We start from the raw sequence: 19,967 nt of genomic DNA, 5'->3' as shown, positions 1-19,967 counted from the left end.
ATCATCTTTACTTACTTCTTTTATATGCTTAAACATATAGATGCTAATAAGTGTGCATTTTAGAGAATTTGTTTACAAAAAATTAATTTGAAATTGTATGTGTAAATATACATTTTTTAGTAAGAAAAACTCAATAATTTCGTTTTTTCAAAATGTTTTTGACATCTAAAATAAAGATAATTATAGATAGATTTTTCTAAATTCTGTTCATGGAAAAAAATTCATGTTTAAAAATTACTGAATTTTTTGATAATGAAAATATTAAGTATATTTAATGAAAAACTTGTTTAAACACCGGTGTTATTTTTGATTTAATATCCAACTTTGTTTAAAATGGAAGAATGACTTAGAACTCAATGTATAACAAAGATTTGAATCATAGATTCGTGTATGTATTAACATAACAATCTTTAAAATTAGATTAGTTTTAGAACATTTTATATATTATTATTCACTCAAATTTAATTACTCATATGATAGTTTACGTGAAAAATATTACATAATAATATTAAATATTTTTTAGTTCATTTATATAAATTTGAAGATAAAAACAGCTCTTTAATTTAAACAGAAAAATTATAGAAAATTAAAACTACAGAACAAATTAATGTGTTATTTTCTTTTGAAATAACATACTGGTGACTGGATTAATATTAGCCACTTGATTTCTCTTAAATAATAATTATTTTAAGATTAAAATTGTATTAAATAATTAACCTTTAAAAAAATTACTTGTATATATATATTTTAATAATACATATAATATATCATAAAAGTATAAATAATTAGTCACAAATAAATCATATAAAGATTAACACTTTTTTTTATCTAAATATGCAGCTAAAAAAATTATTTTTAATATTAATAAGACATATAAATATATAAATTTTTGTTGTGAAAACTAGAAAGTGAATAGCAAATTTACAAATTTTAATGTATTTTGTTTTATGAAGATTATTTTACCATTATCATTTAAAAGATATCCAAATTTTCCATACAAGCCGACATTTATTAAATAAATAATAAGTTATTTATAGAACTATGTATATCACTACGGACGGACTAATTAAAATAAAGAAATTCATGATTAAACATAAAAATTATAAAATATATAAACAAATTATTATTCAATAATTACAAGTAATAATCTATTTATCTAATATATATATATAGAGAAACATTTTTGTTAAAACTTTTCTAAATTAAAAAAGTAAGTAATTAGAGAAACTTTTTTTTTTTTTTATAAGTAGTTCTTCAGTATTGAACAGACATTAAATACTGATAATCACAAACACAATTGATAAAATTATAATTGAATAGTATAAATGTAGAAATATAAATAGCTAAATTTATCATACATAATATTTGGCAACAGTATTAATATTGAGTATAAATATTTATAATAGTACTTATAGTCAATGGTATTAATTAAAACTACAAACAAATTACATTTTAAAAGTATTATATAGTTATAATAAATTAACATATTACACTATGTTTATTTCATTTAATAAAATATAAATTTTTATCTCTTATACTGATTCAGTTGGACTCTGAAATTCACTTAGAGCTTTAATTGGATTTTGAACTTTCTTTTGAGAACCTTTACGAACTTTTGCGCGCACTTCTTCAGGTTTTTCTGGCCTTACTAATGGCTTCTTTTCAGGAGCTTTCATCTTCCATACAACAAGCTAAAAACGAATAGTGTAATAATAAAAAAATGTTCATATATGATAATAATATAACAAACTTTTTGTAAATCGGCTCCTTGTCTAGGATATTTTGTGCTGGCAACATATGAAGATTTCACTGTTAATACAACTGCGTTCATTAAATTCTTAGCTGCTTGAATTAATGACGTAGCACTATCCAACTAAAAAATATTTGATAAAACACAATTAATATTTTGAAGAACTGAATAAGTTATTAACTATACCCCAGATACAATAAGTTCTCCACTAATATTTTGAACATCAGCTTTAACTTTGGATGTAATATTTAATTGATGACAGTATAGTGCAATTCGTTGCAGGTAAGCTAACAAATCTTTTTTAGTAGAAGATTCAGGACATTGATCAGCAATTTGTCTAGTAAGTTTATCTAATTTTGTACCAGCTTCTGAAATTTTTTTAGCTGCATTAATAACATCCATAGTAGTTTTCAAAGGTCCTCTTCCACTAAAAATAAAAATAGATATTTAACAATAATATGTGTAATACTAATTTTATTTACAATATTATTAATTTAAAATAAAAATACCGAGTAAAATCTGTCATTTCCATCATAATCATGCACATGTGTTTCGCAAGTACAATTATATCATTTCCAGTATCATCCCATTTGGCTACTTCACGATCAAATTTTAATTTTTCACTTCTGAAAAATTCAACCTGTTGGGCTATTTTTTGTTTATCTTCTTCAGTCATTTTTCGCATTGCTTCCTAAAAATTAAAACATAAAAGATAAATGAGAAAAAACATTTAAGGTGTCATAATAAATTATTATTAGAGAAAAATTACTCTAGCTGTTGTGATTCCACTAATATCTGGATATTCATCTAAAGGTTCTCCGGTATGCGCACTAGCTGTAATAATAATTGTAAATTAATAACACAAAGGAAATAAAATAATAAAGAATTTATTTACTATACTTACATCTACTTCGTGTAGATTCTACAGTATAATGCTCCTCAAAATCTATATCTTCAGGATCCAACTCTTCATCAGTCTGTAATGTTAAAAAAAATTAGGTAAATAATATATTAACATTATTATTAAAATTAATTTACTCTGTTCATTAGAACAGCTCGTCGAATTTCTCGAACACCATCATACACAAGTCTAGAAGCATCAATAAAATCATTTTCATCAACTTCTTTTGGTGGATTTGTAGACAATGCATCTACAGCTAACTCAACACGTTGTGCAAAGTTTGGCATCACTGTAAAAATTAATATTAAATTACATTTAATTTAAATACTCATTTCAAAATCTAAATTGTTTTTTCAAATATTACTTTTTTAAATATTAGAGGCAAAAGTAAAATTTTAAAAATGTGTTTTACATTGGTTAATTCTAAATTTAAAATTCATAATATTTTATATTATTTTTACCTTGATCACGAAGTACTTTTATAGCTTCTAGAACTCGTTCAGTATAAATACCAGGCTCATAATTATCCATTTCAGCAGCTACAACATTGCAAACTCTAGCAGAACGGCCCCTGATTGCACCAGCTGTTCGATCCAATGGGTCAGCTGAACCTTCTTGCAAAGCAAGAACACATTTATTGACATCTTCAAGGATATGGCTTTCTGAAACAATAAGCATAAAAATTTTAATTTTATAATACTTTAAAAATAAATTACCATTTTTATATAATTTTTTATACATCATACCGGAAACTGCTAAAAAGTCATCTATAGTAGTTATATCATCAACGGCTTCAGTTAGTAGTCTAACTTGAGCTTGCCACGCATCTCGAAAAACATCCATGTTATCTTGAGCTAATTTAGAACGAGGACGAACAGCTAAAACTCTAGCAGCATTAATAACTTGAGGACATAAGCTTTCTATTTGAGCAGCAGCAGTACGTACCATTTTTACTCCATCTTCATTACTAGACATACTACAAGCAAGGTTAGCAACCTATAAAAGAGATGCACAAAATTAAGTAATATAAGATCATTAATAGCATACTCATACTAGTGTGTTCCAAAAAAATTTAAATTAATTCATAATATTTAAAATTAGTCACAAGTGATCAATTTTCATTATATTTTGTAATATTAAGTTTTTTTTTACATTTAAAAAGTTCAAAATTTGTTTTTATAATTACTTCAACTAATTTATTAGCATGTTCGGTAAAAACTAAAGCACATTCTTCAACTTCTTTTTCATCTCCTGAATTAGCAGCTTCAATTAACACAAGTAAAGGAACACTTGTTTCTAAAAAGCTGAAATATAAATAAAAAATATTAACAATCATTTTTATATTGTTGAATACACTGAATTTAAAATGTCAAAATTATTGTTTTATTTTATATCGATCAAGTATAGTTTAAAAAACTATGTGAACTATGCATTAAAATTAACGTATAAATTAAGAAATATTTTCTCTACAAGAACCAATCAACTAAATCTTCATAATGTAAATTCAGATCTTATAACATTATTATTATTATTCTTATACCTATCAGACACATGATCTACAACCGCTTTACGAAGTTGGCGTCTAAGATCTCTTGTTTTACGGCACATATGATCTATAGCTCGTTCTAAACCTTCACTTGTTTCTTTTACACTCATCTATAAAAAATATAAAAACCACTAAAAATTTTTTTTCAATAAATATTTAAGTGCATGCTTTTAATATTTTCGTGCAAATTATTAAACACAACTTAAAAGGGTGTCAAAGCAAAAACTAACTGAAATAAAATATTATAAAAAAAAATCAAATACATTAAATATTCTATTTTGTCATATGTATATTAGTATTCCACTCAAAGTAAATTCTACTAGGTCACTTATTACAATAAGTAATAAATTATTTTTTTAAATGTTGGACAAGAAGTCTTTGGAATATACAAATTCTGTAGGACAGATGATTATACTAGTTAGATAATATGTCATTTCAATATGACATTATCTTCATATCTATATCTCAATGAAGATTTAAAAACATAAATTTTGGAAGCCTCCAATTTTTTTTATAAAAGCTCAAATATTTATTTAAAAATAATATCAAATATCACAAAAGCAGTGATACTATGTAAAATTTTTATATTTAAACATGCTGAACAATTAGCATGATCATCCAGTCTTCCAGATTCAGCATTCTTCCAAGTTATCTTTGGATGAGCTTAAAAACAGTACTCATACGCCCTATTAATATATAAGATTAGACAAAATCTAGAAAATAAAACATAAAGAGCTTATGTAGAAAAATTGTTTTGATTTAACATAAAAAATTTTAAAATTTTAAAAACTACAGCCAAGGTGAACAAGAAAATTCAACATTGAAGATGATATCTATTACAAAAATCCCATGGTACTGTAATTCATTATAGATTAGTTTTACAAACTGTTTTTATCGAAATTCTTTAATGTATTTACTAAAAATTAGCATAAATAATTGATTACTTAATGAAAACATGTGCTTTCCATAAGTGAAATTTGAAAAAAAAAATGAGTGCCAATATAATTTTTTTTCTGTAAAACTTTAAGAAGTTATTTAATTGAACTATAATTCTAATAAACATAAGCACAAATAGGGGAGTTACTTAGTATCCCAAACAAATATGTAGAATTAAACTTATAGTCATATTAAAGTATTGAGAATATATATTTAACAAATTTAAAATAATTTATAATTTTCTTTGGTGATACTGAATAAAATTATCATACAGATAATTAATTACAAGTAAAATACAATAGTCAAAAATATTGATGGTATTTGATAAATAAATATACTTTTTAAGAAGGATACCAATAATCAAGTTTTAAGCAATATTATAATTTAAGTCTATTTTTGTAAAAAAAAATGCTGCGATTATTTAAATAACACTTTAAAGAAAAAATAGGATTTGTTGTCTACTTGCAACATAAAAAAAACATTCAAGTATTTAATAGTGTAAAATCACATAGCTAAATAAAACAAGTGTTATACAATTAAAGAGAAACACTGTTTTTAATATAAGCCATACCCTTTTTCCGACCCTTTGGAGTTGCACTTGCTGCCAACATCACACAAAGAAATCAGTTTTATTTTACAATACAATAAAATTAAAAATATTTTTTATCCACTGAGTACATTAAGTGATAATAGAATTTATAAAAGCTGATAATTATAAAAAGTCAATGCATTTATATACATAACTTTGAAATATTTTGAATAGTTCAACAAAATTTTTAATAAAAATATTAAATTCCTCTTTTTCAACATTTGAGAAGGAAGGAACTGTTAAATTGATAAAATAATTAAAAAATTACATAACATATGCTCAGGTTTTTGTATTAATAGATTTAATTATTAATAGTCTAACATCTCTAAGTTCTTTAAAAGGTAAAATAGGGGTTTAAAAAGTAAATGTATAACCAAATTATTTATATTTAAATAATCAATATTATATAAGAGTATAAGAGTATATTTATCAATTAAAATTGAATTATTAAAATATATATTTATACATTATTCAACAATAGATAATTGATTAAATGAGTGATTAATATGCAATTTAGAAATTTTAGAGTTATACTAAAATAAATAAACATTTGCACATTTCATAATACAATTTTTTAATAATTTATACTTTTCTTAATTTATATAGATTGTAATAGGTTTAAGTTACTCTGTTTAATTTTAAAATGATAAAATGAAATCTTACGTTAGACATGTATTCAGATAGCAAATCTTGTAAAGCTTGTCGAACAGCATTACACTCAGCAACAATTCTTTCTCTTCGTTCATCACGAGTACAAGAAGAATCAGCCATGAGGGCAGCACCACTAATTATACTTTCAAGACGCTCTTCTAATGATGGTCGAGTACGGACTTCATTATAAACTAAAGGATCCATTACCATTCTTTCCTAAATATTTTATTAAATTTATAATAATTACATAAATTAAAATATATAAATATGATAATATTGTATAATATTGTATAATATTTACATCAAAATCATCCAAAGCTGCTGCCAATTCTCCTGGTCCATCATAAATTTGATTACCATTATCATTCATGGCTGCAGATCGGCCTTGAGCAACATCACTTATGGTATTTACAGCTTCACATACTTGCTTTAATACAAAGTCTCTATTAGCTTTAGCTGCAGCAAGTTCTGGATGCCGCACATATACCTAGAACACATTATAAATTAGCCACTGTATAAAATAAAAAAATTCCTAATAAAAAATATTCGAGAAATACTTAAAGATATATTTAATATTACATAGTAAAATGCAGGAAATGTACTAATTTTAAATTCAGGCAATTAAACAAATAAATTAATATCTCATTGCTTAGACTAAAAATTTCAATATGTTTAATTGTTTAATATATTAATTTTTTATCATACATAAAAATTAGCTACAAAATTATATTTTACCTTAGAAGCAGTCAAAAGCATAGTGGAATGTTTTTTTAAAATTGCTCGTGCTGCAGCTAAATCATCACGTAACTGTGGATCTTTTAGTTCTTGTTGGCGTTTTGCAGCTTGGCTCATGAGCTCACTAGCACTTTTACCAAATACCTTTATGTTATCAAGTAACTCAGCTTGACTAGAAGCATTTTTAACTTTTTCTAAGTCGTCTTCCACCTAGTATTTAAAAATTAAATTTTTCTTCAATAGCAATATTTTCAAATTATACATAGATGAAATTAAGCAAAGATTTTACCACTCTAAGGGACTTTAACAACAAATGCACATCAACCATATCAGCAAGTATAAGAAGTCGTGTAACTGCAGATAAAAGATTTCTGGCTGCTCTTACCATATTACTACGTTTAGCAGATGCACAAGGATCTTCAGCAAATTCTCTCGCAGCAATACTCATAGCATCACCTATAGACTCAATTGTATTAGTTAAATTTTAAATAAATAATATATTCAATAGCAGATTTTGAAAATATCTATCACTATTATTAGGTGAATATTTGAAATTTTGTCATGGTGAAACCCAATCTCTACAATATTTACTATTTCTTCTAACTATTATTATACAGATTAAAAATATTCAATAAACGTTTTAATAAAATTTGATATTCCAAGTTTGTACACTTAAAAATTTAAGTATTTCCCTGAAAAAAGGGAATAACAATAGCTTAACCAAAAAAAGTTTTCATTGTACTATTAAACTTAAGGAACATAACTAATTTTTAAATTAATCAAACATTGTTTTAATTATTAAAGTGAGGCATGCATTCGCAGGATGGGCAAATGGCATTCAACCTATAGAATGCAGCACAGTTCATCCACTAGATATATACTGAATCAATAAACTATCCATCTAATGACATGGATATAAAAAACTTTTGATAGATATCTATAAGATATGATTAAAAACCATTAAGTCTTAGCCAATTCCTAATTGAGTTTTCAAATGGATATACTAAATAATCATACTTGGTTATTTAGTTTTAGTATGTATACAATGCTTTATGTAACTGTATGATCAACTAAAAAATCATTTCTTTTTTTTTAAATTTATAAGTAAAGATAAAAGCTGTTACGACATAAAGTTTTATTATTCTTTATTTATAATAAAAGAAAATGAATAGCATACATAGGATTGCTGAATTTTATTAACCCAATGAGTATTATAATAAAAAATTCATCAAATTAATAAAAAGGTTATCTAAAAACTATCCTACCCAGACCTTAGTCGCTTCATTTTTTAGATGACTCATTAATATTCATATTCACCAATTCATTAGTCATAGAAATTAATAAATCATAAAGTTAAGTATTCAATAGCGTTATATAGATATATTTAACTGTTTAAACTAATATTTTTTTTTAACTAAACAAAACAACAAAACCAATCATTTTTATACTAATTGGTATTTGGCAATTATGTTTGATATATTATAAATAATCTTTTCTAGTTTTAAATGTTGAAGACTAAGGAATTGTCAATGATTCGTATCATTATCGTAGTTTATATGCATAAAATCAATTATTTAAACTAAAACTCACCTGTTTTTCTAACTTCTTCGACAGCTGCTAACATTTCTTGTTTGATGTCTGGATTTTCATATGCAATTTGTTCACCAACTTCAATAAAGTTTTCAGTAGCTTTTTCTACAGCAGCAACTAACACATGAGCTCGCTTTGATCGTCCTTTCTTTTTTCGTGATGTCCCTTTGGTGTTAACCAAAGTAGTTACCTAAATAATTTACACATTAATATAGTTTTTTTTTTGATATTTTATGTTGGAATAACTTACTTGTAATACAAGTGGTTCTAATGTTTTTTCTACAGACATAGTACGTATTTCCAAATTTTTTGGATCCCATTTTAGAGTAATTGGACCGAAATGGTCGGTCATTTTAGTAATTTATTTTTAAAACGAAATTAAACTTAAATGAAATAATTAATTTTAAGAGCACATAAGCAACTTTAGTTATAAGTTATAAAACTTTTTAACTTACTTCGAATCTTATCAATATAAGTCAATATATCAACGTAACTCTATTAAAAAAACGAGGAGTACGGAAATACGGGATTAGAATATTAAATTGTTTACATTTCCCCTTGCAACTGATAAGTGTATTAAGTCAGATATAGCTATACAAAAAATTTGAAGATTAAGGTATGGACATATCTACGAAAACGGTGAGTCAACCATGAATCACCGATGACGGCCGCATTCCGTCATATGAAACTATAGTACCAAAGAGATTGTAGATGCGCGGAATTTTTCTCAGTTTAAACATTTCGTACTTACTATACCGGGCGTTTCTCGAAAAAATATCTTTTGAGATAAATTACTTATTTGTTTTAAAAATATTTAAATAATTAATTAGAGGCAAAGCTGCATTTAGGAATCGTACCGCCCGAGGTACTTAATTCTACTTTCCCGTGACCTTTTTATTTTGCTCATTAAAAAAATTTTCTTCCATCTGTATTTCTTTTATATTGCAGAAGTTTACACCATCCCAAATATTTCGAGATAAATTATTCATTTGAAATAGACCAAACATTTTTTAATAATTATATTATGTGAAATTAAAATGATAATGATCATATCTGTTTGACAGAATATTCTTTTACAATAATATTGTAATAGGGTACAAATCAACAAGATCATTCATCTATCATCCTTCTTTTGAATTGTACTGCAAAGCAAGATTTATTATTATAAGAGTTAAACCAGATTTAAATATATTCATAGATATTTTACGCCTTTTGTAATCGCTAGCTTGTCATAATTATAGCCAGTAGTATATTTAGGAGATCAATGACTCCGTGTAGCACACTTTAAGGGGCATATTTTAGGGATAAATGACCTTTTTTTATCAGAAAAAAATGTCATTTAAGTTGTGGCCATTAAAAAACACAAATTCAAATGATATGAAAATAGACAGCAGACTTTTTGTTCGCTGTCATGTCGATTGTTGATAAATCATATAGTAAAACATAATGAGTTCTAATCCAGGGTTAAGCGTATAATTGGTATGGCATACCAGATGATTTAAAAAAAAAATCGATAACTAGAAAAAAGCTTAGTATAATCAAAAAATGTATTAAAATTGAAAATAGATATCATATAAATTTAATATGATTTAATCTCAATATATAAAAATATAATAGAAAACTATATTTAAAAATGAAACATTAGTTTAAAAATGTATTAAAGACATACGTATGGAGCATTTTTCTATATGAGTGTGAAACCTGGACAATAACAATGGAAGAACGAAGAATACTTGAGGCGTTTGAAATGTGATGTATTAGAAGAATATTAAGGATAAGTTAGATGGAAAGAGTAACTAATGTAAAAGTACTGGAGAGAGTATCAAAAAGGAAGTTACTATGGAAAAATATAGTTAGAAGACGAAACAAATGAATAGGGTATATAATGAGATACGAATGATTGTTAAAACTAATTATAGTAGGAAGAGTAGAAAGAAAGAATCATAGGGGATGACCAAGATTAGAATACAATCAACAGATAAAAAAGGACCAAAGATGTGGCTTATATGTAGAAATGTAAAGGAAGGCAGATAATATAGTATAATGGAAGATGGCTGCAAAACAACCTACGGGTTAAAACCATGGAGAGAGAGATATAAAAATAAAGTAATCATGATTGCTGCAGGATAATTATAAAAATATTGATAACGCTAGGAGCAATCGTCCCTATCTTCTCCCCTTAAAATATGCCCTTGACAGTCTTTATATCTATTTATAAATAAATAATAATGTATAACACTATGTATATATATATATATATATATATATACATTTTTTCTACCACTTTTAATTGTTAAAGCCAAAACAAAACACTACACCGTTAACATTGCTCACTCACTATGTCAAAGAACAATTGTCTATTATTAAAATCTTCAGATTTAAAAAAAACAGTAATTATTTATAAAAAAATATAAAATATTTTGACGAGACATTCAACAAATGTATTTGTATGCTCCCATTGACATATACAGCCAACAAACTATTTTAATCTATTTGATGCTCAGAAGTATTCAAAATATTTAAATAGTATTTTGAAATATTTCAAATTTAATGTTAATTAATACTAACTACACAACTCAATTTATTGCCTAAAATGAAATAATATTGTCCAAGAACGTAAAATATTATAACTTCATGTTAAATGATAACATTTTATATCTGAGGTCTCTAAACTTTGAAGTCCCCTTAATTGGGGTTGAATGTATATACCATAATATTTTGAAATGTTCAATTCCAATTTGGAATTATTTCAGGTGGTTAGACTATATTAGAGGAAAACAAAGAAACAAAAGCTCAAGTGCAACAATTAAACTTGAATGTGAATTTCAAAACATACAATTTATAAAGGATTATATTAGCAGAAAATTCATGGAAGTTAGCTCACACAATTACTAGAGCGCTAGCTTTGTCCGACGTTAATTGATTTTTAACATTCAATCTATTTTATTTTACAATAAATAAATACTTAATAGATCTCTTGTATTCACTGTAATTTTTTTTTATTTTCAATTTAAAATACCAATAATAGGATACAGTGGCATAAAAAATAAAATAAAACATTAACAGTTGTTGAATTTGATTTTATAACAGGTAATGTTAAATATATTAGTTGCCCAAACTAATGGCCGATGTTGAAACCCAAACTTATTCCAAAAAAAAAGTAGTTATTAAAAAAGAATAGTTTATTATAATTATAAAAGTTATTAAATTTAAATAGTTAACTATCTTACACAATATAATTATTCAGTTAACATTATCATCTTTAATTTTGTATTAAACAAATAATTTGAATTAAAATAAAATCAAACTAATCGAATAAGTTTTTTTTTAAGAATAATGTTTAATAAATATATATTTGTACACTGATAAATTATTTTGAGATGAGCTGATATTTTTATGAGTGCAACTCAACTATAAATTTTGTAAGAATAACTTGACGGTTATTTTTTTACGTTGCGCATAAACAAAAACAAATTGTTTCACCATTTTTGTGAGTCATAGTGTTATTGGGTATTCAAAAAATAAGCATTGAGCAAAATAGGGCGATTGAGCAAATCCATTTCATTAAGTGGGAGTTGGAGGTGGGAATTGTGAATGTCGTTCTGAACAATGGTGCATTAATAGCGTGTCGTTATATCGCGTCTGTCGCAGTTGTTATATTTCAATGGTTGAAGCAAATAACATTCGTGTCATGCGTTTTGTGGGGATCTTGATCATAGCAAGCAGCATAAGAGAAAATACACACCAGCAGCGCTGTGGGCAATAGGGTCCGACGGCAGTTGCCGATAATAGAACGGTTGGGGCCGTCGCAGTGAAGTAAGAAGAAAGCGTAGAACGAAGGGAAGAGAGCAGTAGAGTGAGAGAGTCGAGAGAGAAAGACTGCGGCCGCGAAACGCTGTCGTTTTCAAGTAGGATATACTATTATGGTGGACGGACGACAAGATCAATAACCAATGTGGAGGGGGCACGAGGGCCGAAAAATAACACCATTCCTATTTCTATAACACCGCCTGTAAGGGCAAGGGGCTTTAGTGATCGAGAGCGAACGGGTGCGCAGTACAGTCACTAGAGTCGTATTTTCTGACTGGGGCATTTCCACTTGTAAATTATACGGCATGTGCATACCAACGCATTAACGGCTCTTCCTCTTTGTTGTTATGTTCGCTGGTGAAGCAAATTAAAATCTCCACATTTAGGGGGGAGATGTTGGGTATTCGGTGAGATGCTAGCTGACACCGGCAGCGCTCAATTCCGTTGTCTGTTCCTCCGTTCGTTCACCGCCACCTATGACATTATAGAGTCGTTTGCGTGGAGTACGGACGTTCGTTGGCCAAAAACCCAACCACAATTTTTTCCAATTTTTCAGACATTTGTGCAGTTGGATTATCTGCGGTAAACCAGTCGATGGTGTGGTGAAAAGTACTCGAACACAGTAAGTGGTAAGCTCCGAGCGGTTTGCGAATGCGCCGCCATATAGGTTATGTTATAATAATTTGATAAATATTATTGTTTCAAGTGCCGACTCAATATTAATCGTAACGATCCACATTTACCTTATCAGTTTACGTTCAACCGCCCGTACACAGAATAAAGATGTTTACTTTTTTATATTTTACCCGTTAAGCATAATTTTTATCTTAATAGGTTGCTTAATAATTAATACTTTTACTTTGTAGACAATATTTACAATTACTGTTTTACAGTTGTTGACAATTAAATTATTCATCATTTTTAATATTTCAATAAATCAGTAAATTTAGTGTTCAAAGTTTTTGACTATTTTTTTTTTTAAGCATCATTCTTTAAATATATGTGTACACATTTACCTTCGAACCTATTCTATTTTCGTAGGGTATATTCAAAATTCAGGTGTAATTATTCGAGGTCTTTAGTGTTGTTTACTCTTTTTACAAGTAAGATAATTCAGTGCATTTTTTTTATAATGTTAATCATATTTTACTAGTAATTGAACTTATGCTTAAGTTATCTTTAATTGTTCCTTTATTTTTTATTAAAAAACGCACTAAGTAAAAATATGTTACTGCTGTCTATTCGGTTTTAGTTGATAATTTTACAAATGAATCATTCTAAACAGCAGATCAATTGATAGGTCCATTGCCATAACCGGCTATCTCCAATTCTTATAACTGTTTAGGAAACAAAAAAATTGAATAATTTTCGTACTAAGATCTGTATATTAAGCTTTTTTATTTTTACGATGTTGGATGTTCTAATGGACGGATATGCTTCAAAATCACCCCAAAAAATGAGTTACTATAAGAAATAAAATGAAGATACTAGATTATTGTACTGAATCCTTAAATTGTAATACGTTAATCGTAATGGCTTAACTACATGTAGTAAAGCCTTTATGATGATAAGTTATCATAGACTGCAATCATGATAATTTTTCTGAATTTAATCAAATTACGTTAAAACGAGTTTTATCATTGAATAGATACCCACGCTCAATTAATTAATGTTCTATTTTGTTACTTTTAGATTTTTGTTAAATCTAACATCTATCTTATGTACTTTTAAGATAAAAAGTATCTTAGTTTCATTATGTAAACCAAAATTTTCCTGGTATAAAAAAATGCATCAAATTGTTAAATAAAAATTTACGAGTAAATTATGTACCTAAGGAATAATTTTATTTTTTTACAAATGTACTATATATATATATAGTATTATTATACTATAAAGTAGTACTTTATATATAGCATTAGTATTATTTTAATATATTATATAAATGTTTTCGGTTAATGGATAACATTTTTCAGATGTCGTTGACTTTGACCACAGATATAAAGGTATTATAATTTATATATGTTACGGCATCTAGTGGTGTATTGTTAGAGTGTAGGTTATCAAAAGATTTTCCTATCAAAAAGTTACTAAGATATGTCCAAATTTATTATTGCAATATTTTTTCTTCTGACTTAAGTTTTTTTAAACTTACTTTTGCTTGCATAAATATATGTAATCTATCTTTATTGTACATTATGTATGGTTTATCATAATTTGTTTTTATTTATATTAACTAAAGAGAATTAATGATTATTCATTCGATGAATATTAATTTTTTAATTTTTTTGTGTTTACTGCTTATTTTAAGTGATATTTGAAGGATCTTTTATTTCTAATTCCAATTTTAATCGTCAGAATGAGTATGTTATTTTAATTGCTATTTTTAAAAAAATTGTTAAATACATTATTATACAATTTTACTTGAATAATGTTTTAATTATTATTATTTAATTTCATGACTGAAAGTAAAGTACTATTTTTTTTTTATGTAATTATGGTATTTCTAATAATTAAATAAAAAAACCAAAAGTCATGCTTTTATTTTGTTTCAAAGTATGTTTCTTGATTGCTTAACTGTAACAATATCAAAAGTAATACCATAAGTATAAAAATATTTTAAATAAAAACAAGATTATTTTATTTTGAGAAACTTTAAAAAAATTGAAAAATTAGCATTTCATACCAGAAAACTTTATTTATTATAAATTATTATTAATTTTATATTTTGCGCAAAGATAATAAAAATTCATTTATTAATTTCTCAGTAGACACTCTTGCAATAGTTAGTATTAAAGGGTATATATTATATTGAATTATTTCAACTCATATATATATATAAGATATATATATATAGATGGAGCTTATGTAAACAGGGACAAGTGAATTTTGGACATTTTTTGTTGACATATTAATTTTTTTTAGAAATTTGCTTTGTGGTCAATGGTAAAAATTTCATGTCCATATGACAGTTGATAAACATATGACCAAATTAACATTAAATGTAGTTAACTATAAATCATTCTTATGTATGGCTTATTACATCTTATGATGTCTAGAAGATTGTGTAATTTATCCTCCTTTAAATAAACTCTGTCCATATACAGTGTGATTTATTAAAAATATTAATCCCGTTTTTTGATATTTAATGGTTTATCATAAAAAAGTACAACTTAAAATTCTATTTATTTTTTTAAATCATAGTAAATATATAGTTTATAGCAATAAGAAATTATTATTATCCATTATTAATTTATCATATATAAATTTTTTTCTCTAAAAACTGAAACTGTTCAAGTTTTATAGTATTTTTTGTACTTATTTAACATAATAAATACATTAATTGTTAATTTCAGAAATATACAAAAGATTCAATGGTGTCAACACGAGCTTGTTCTATTGAGAATAAAGCAAAACAAAATATTGCTAAACAGAATGTCAAAGATATAAGTAAGTACCCATTTAATACACATAGTTATTGTCAATAAAAAAATGTTAATTTAAGTGCAAGCATTGGTGGTTTTATAAAGACCAACCATGCTTAGAATTGCTTTAATGCTTTAAAATGTTTTCTTATTTAAACAGCAGGTGATACAAAAGTAAAAATGGAATATGGTGGAAGTCAATATGCCAGTTGTTCAAATGAAGATAGTGAAGGTAACTTAATGAAATAACTAAACTTGCAATTTATAATTTATTGTTTAATGTGTAATTCAATGTGTATGATTTTTATATAATGATTATAACTTTATTTTTTAAATGTATTGAATTTATTAAAATTGTTTTGTAAAAAATTTTTTCAAAAAAAAAGAAAAATTCATCTTCTTAAAATTGTATTGAAAGCAAAATATTTTATCTAATTTTGTTTTTCATTTAATTTTTAGAAGACGATCAAAAATTACAAAAATCTCACATGAAAAAACCCTTTGAAACATCTGTCTCTTCTTTTAAAGTGACAATAAAAAAAACTAGATCTTGCAGTAGCTCTTCAAGAGACTCAACTCAATCTTTTGAGGTAAGTTATACAACTTGTTTTATTGAAAATTTGTTTATTATATTACTATTGGTTGATACATTTAAAGATTTTTATTTTATATTTTTAGGTAGTAAAAAATGTTCCTTCTACAATACTAGAAAATGAATCCGGAGAAGAACACGAGGATAATCAAAAAGATTCTGGAAATGAACTAGACAAGATTTCTGATAAACAAAATGATGATGACACTATTGAAAAAGAATCTGATGAAGAGTCTGTTAGCGTCCATAGTTCTGGCAAAGATGATGATGATGATAGAACAACTGAGAGCCCTCATGAATCTGTACCAGATCAAAAAAGTCCAATTCAATCTGATATAAAAATACCCCAATTGACTGTAAAAAATATGATAGATTTAAAAACGGAAGCAACATCTTCAAATTCAGCAACACCAGTTAAAACAGAGGATTGTAAAATCAAAATAAAATCATTAAAAGAAGAACTAATTAAAGAAGCAGACTTAGAAGATGAAGTAGTTGTCTTGAAAGATGATTATAATGACAGTGATCAACATACCTCTCAGTCCCTATCAGAAAATGGAGTAGAAAAAAAAGAGTCTAAGGAAAATGTAAAGGAAACAAAATTAAGAGTAAATGTTCGTTCTTTTGATGATTTAGCAGCTCCTCAGACATTAAATTTGATTAATATGCATGGGCAAATTGAATCTTCATCAAATTTTTTATCTCAAAATGGCACTTCATTTTCTTCTCCATTCTTGAATCTTAGTTGTAATGTATGTGGATTAAGTTTTGAAACTACCGAATTACTAAATGAACATAGAATTACATTGAAGCATCTCAAATGTACTTTTAAAGAATGTGAACCATTGTTATTCTCAGATTTACCTGAGTTAATAGAGCATCAACGTTTAATACATAACATTATGCCTTCATCAGTTCAACAATTAGAACATCAAGTAATAGTTGTTTTATGTTAAATGTTTCCAATTTATTTTTAATTATATCATTATTATTAAAATTATTTTTAAATCTTAAAGAAAATAATATTTTTATTGTTAGGTACAACGACTACCAGCAATGAATTATGACCAACAATTACAGTCCAGTAGAGCTCTACCTGATGGTTTGCCTCCTCCTTCTAATGTACCTAATATGTATAGTCAACCACTTAGAATGCCTTTACAAAGACAAATGAGACCAGTTATAAGACAGCCTATGCATCAAATGGTTTCTCCTAGAGGACGCAGCCCATTAATTAGTACAAGTGTGTATTAAATAAATTATTTATTGAGGTTTTTAATTATTAAGATTGATTATTATTTAAAAATTTACAAAAATTAACAAAAATAGATGAACTGTTAAACAAATCTATTACAAATTATGTGTGTAGTTATTATCCAAAAGCAATTATGAGGAGAGTAAAAATCAATTTAAAACTTCATAGTAACATTAAACAAAGTGAAATTTTTGAAGTGCAAAAAACCAACCTTCTTAATAAATTCAACTCATATTTTTTTTGTATTCATCTGAAAAAATTTTTCACTATATAAGTGATAAGAAATCTTTTTTAGTTTGAAAATAGTTCAAAATTCTATAATAAGAAATGATAACTTGTGGCTAATTAATTAAATATAATTAAAACTATATTAAAAATATTATTAATTTAAAAAACTAAAAACTCAAAAGCTACAAAAAAAATTACTGAAAAGTTGTGGATACGAATTTTGAAATCAATTTTACCATTATCAATGCTAAACACATCCATAGTATGTAATAATATTTTTAAATACTAATAAGAATTTAGTTCACAAATAGGACAGGTAGAATGATTTATCACAAATATAATATTAGATGTCTACAGACATACATAGAGGTATGTGAAATGAGGAGATCAGTGACAATAGGGGAGGACGTGATTGTAGAGGTGGAAAGTTTTAAGTATTTAGGGTTAGTTGTGCAAAAGAGGTATTGACGAGGATATAAGACACAGGTTTAAGTGTGGGTAGTTGAAGTGGAGAGAAGCGTCTAGTGTCTTATGCGATAAAAGAATTAGTTATTTAAAAATATAAAATAATAATTTCTGTTATTGTAACAATAATATTGTTATTATTTAGATATTTTGGGTAATTTGTGTTTGATTATCTGAACATTTAATTTAATTTAAATTATTATGTTATACATAATATACTTCAAATTAAATTAATTAAATTTACCGTCGAATAAAACTAATTTATATTTAATTAGGATTTTAAACTTTCAATTTTATATTCAATCTTATTGAACCATTTTGTGTTTTTAATCAATTTAACTCGAATATTTTTTTTTTTTTGTCAGAGACATGTTTCTATTTAATAATATAAATTAATTATAAAAGAGGTGATTTTAAAATATACAATTTATAACTGAATAGAAATTTATATTTGGATGTTTTCTCAATAATTATCACTACTCTTGTGATTTTGAGTGCTATATGGTTTTCAAATTAAATTTTTTTGAAATTATTCAACAGACATAAACAACTTAACAGTTAATTCACAATATAGTAAAATTATAAAAATAAATTTAAATTCTCTATACAATTATAAGTATTTTATTTAACTAAAACAAATATGAAAATGTAGAAAATCCAGGTTATTGCTCAGAAATAATGAAAAATAATCCTATATTTTATTTTTATAACAATGAATGGTAATATTTAATTATAAAATCATTCAATTTTGCAAATCATTGTATCTATGTTGTATAACTATGTTTTAAAAATTATTATATACAAATACAACATTTATTTAAATTATAATAGCATTCTGTTCATACAATCATTATTATTATTTCAGTCACATAGGCAGGATTTTTTTATAATATTTATGTACATAAAAAAAAGTTCCAACTCTAATTTAAAAATATCATATTTATATTATAATTTCAGCGATGGGGTTCATATCATATGGCTCCTTAGTATGTCCCTGACAATAAGTATTATTGTGTTTATTTTATTGATTAACATATTTAAAGTTATTCAAAACAATAAATATAAATCTTAATGTATATTAATTAGATTATTATAAATAAATTAAAACAATTTCTTCAGTGATTTAGCTTTATCAACATATGATTTTTTAAGTGTAAAATTTTTCTGCTTTTCTTAAATGTTCTTCTTTTTCAATTTCAAACTGAAATTTTATTTCAGAATTAGTTTTGTCATCACCACACTCGCCCCGAAATGTTTTTATAGTTGAAAAATTATATATATATATATAAAACTTTTTCATGCAACCACGAATTTTGCTATAGTATACGCCACTTCGAACATTCTGAGAAAAATTAATATTTCTAAATACGTTTTTATTTTTAATAAAATTGATCAACTAGTCTCTAGTAATTATTTATTTTTAGCTTCGATGCGAAGCTGAGAAGGTATTGGTTTTACTATGATGTGGTGTTTTTTTTTTTTTTTTTTTTTTTTTTT

At 25.5% G+C, this 19,967-nt stretch overlaps 2 protein-coding genes across 8 annotated transcripts in view; one reads left to right on the top strand and one right to left on the bottom strand.

Moving 5' to 3' along the window:
- Positions 1-727: 727 nt before the first annotated feature.
- Positions 728-9,311, bottom strand: LOC126907441 (catenin alpha). Of its 2 annotated transcripts, XM_050688721.1 has the most exons (18): positions 8,949-9,311; positions 8,699-8,888; positions 7,398-7,564; positions 7,109-7,318; positions 6,675-6,860; positions 6,386-6,589; positions 5,705-5,734; positions 4,192-4,307; positions 3,838-3,955; positions 3,398-3,647; positions 3,113-3,313; positions 2,789-2,940; positions 2,655-2,727; positions 2,520-2,584; positions 2,260-2,441; positions 1,937-2,177; positions 1,751-1,873; positions 728-1,691 (listed from the first exon to the last, which is right to left on the bottom strand). In XM_050688721.1, exons 1-18 carry the CDS (start codon positions 9,048-9,050, stop codon positions 1,533-1,535), a joined length of 2,769 nt encoding a protein of 922 aa, XP_050544678.1. In that variant the 5' UTR covers positions 9,051-9,311; the 3' UTR covers positions 728-1,532. The 2 variants fall into 2 exon arrangements, with proteins under 2 accessions (XP_050544678.1, XP_050544679.1); XM_050688722.1 differs by lacking the exon at positions 5,705-5,734 and having other exon boundaries at positions 8,949-9,309.
- A 3,505-nt stretch (positions 9,312-12,816) lies between these two features.
- Positions 12,817-19,967, top strand: part of LOC126907445 (uncharacterized) — a 19,832-nt gene continuing 12,681 nt past the window's right edge. Inside the window, exons 1-7 of one of the 6 annotated variants that reach the window (XM_050688735.1) lie at positions 12,817-13,130; positions 14,482-14,511; positions 15,862-15,955; positions 16,091-16,162; positions 16,390-16,520; positions 16,609-17,457; positions 17,561-17,765. In XM_050688735.1, the coding sequence (XP_050544692.1) occupies positions 14,482-14,511; positions 15,862-15,955; positions 16,091-16,162; positions 16,390-16,520; positions 16,609-17,457; positions 17,561-17,765 (1,381 nt within the window). In that variant the 5' untranslated portion in view covers positions 12,817-13,130. Of the gene's footprint in view, positions 13,138-13,549; positions 13,612-14,481; positions 14,512-14,705; positions 14,869-15,861; positions 15,956-16,090; positions 16,163-16,389; positions 16,521-16,608; positions 17,458-17,560; positions 17,766-19,967 lie in introns of those variants that run through there. The other 5 variants (XM_050688734.1, XM_050688737.1, XM_050688736.1 and 2 more) reach the window with 5 other exon arrangements.

This window comes from Daktulosphaira vitifoliae, unplaced genomic scaffold (assembly GCF_025091365.1).
Source record: "Daktulosphaira vitifoliae isolate Bord-2020 unplaced genomic scaffold, ASM2509136v1 Scaffold_5, whole genome shotgun sequence".
NCBI classification, from domain to species: Eukaryota; Metazoa; Arthropoda; class Insecta; order Hemiptera; family Phylloxeridae; genus Daktulosphaira; species Daktulosphaira vitifoliae.
This window is presented reverse-complemented; position numbering and strand designations above follow the sequence as displayed.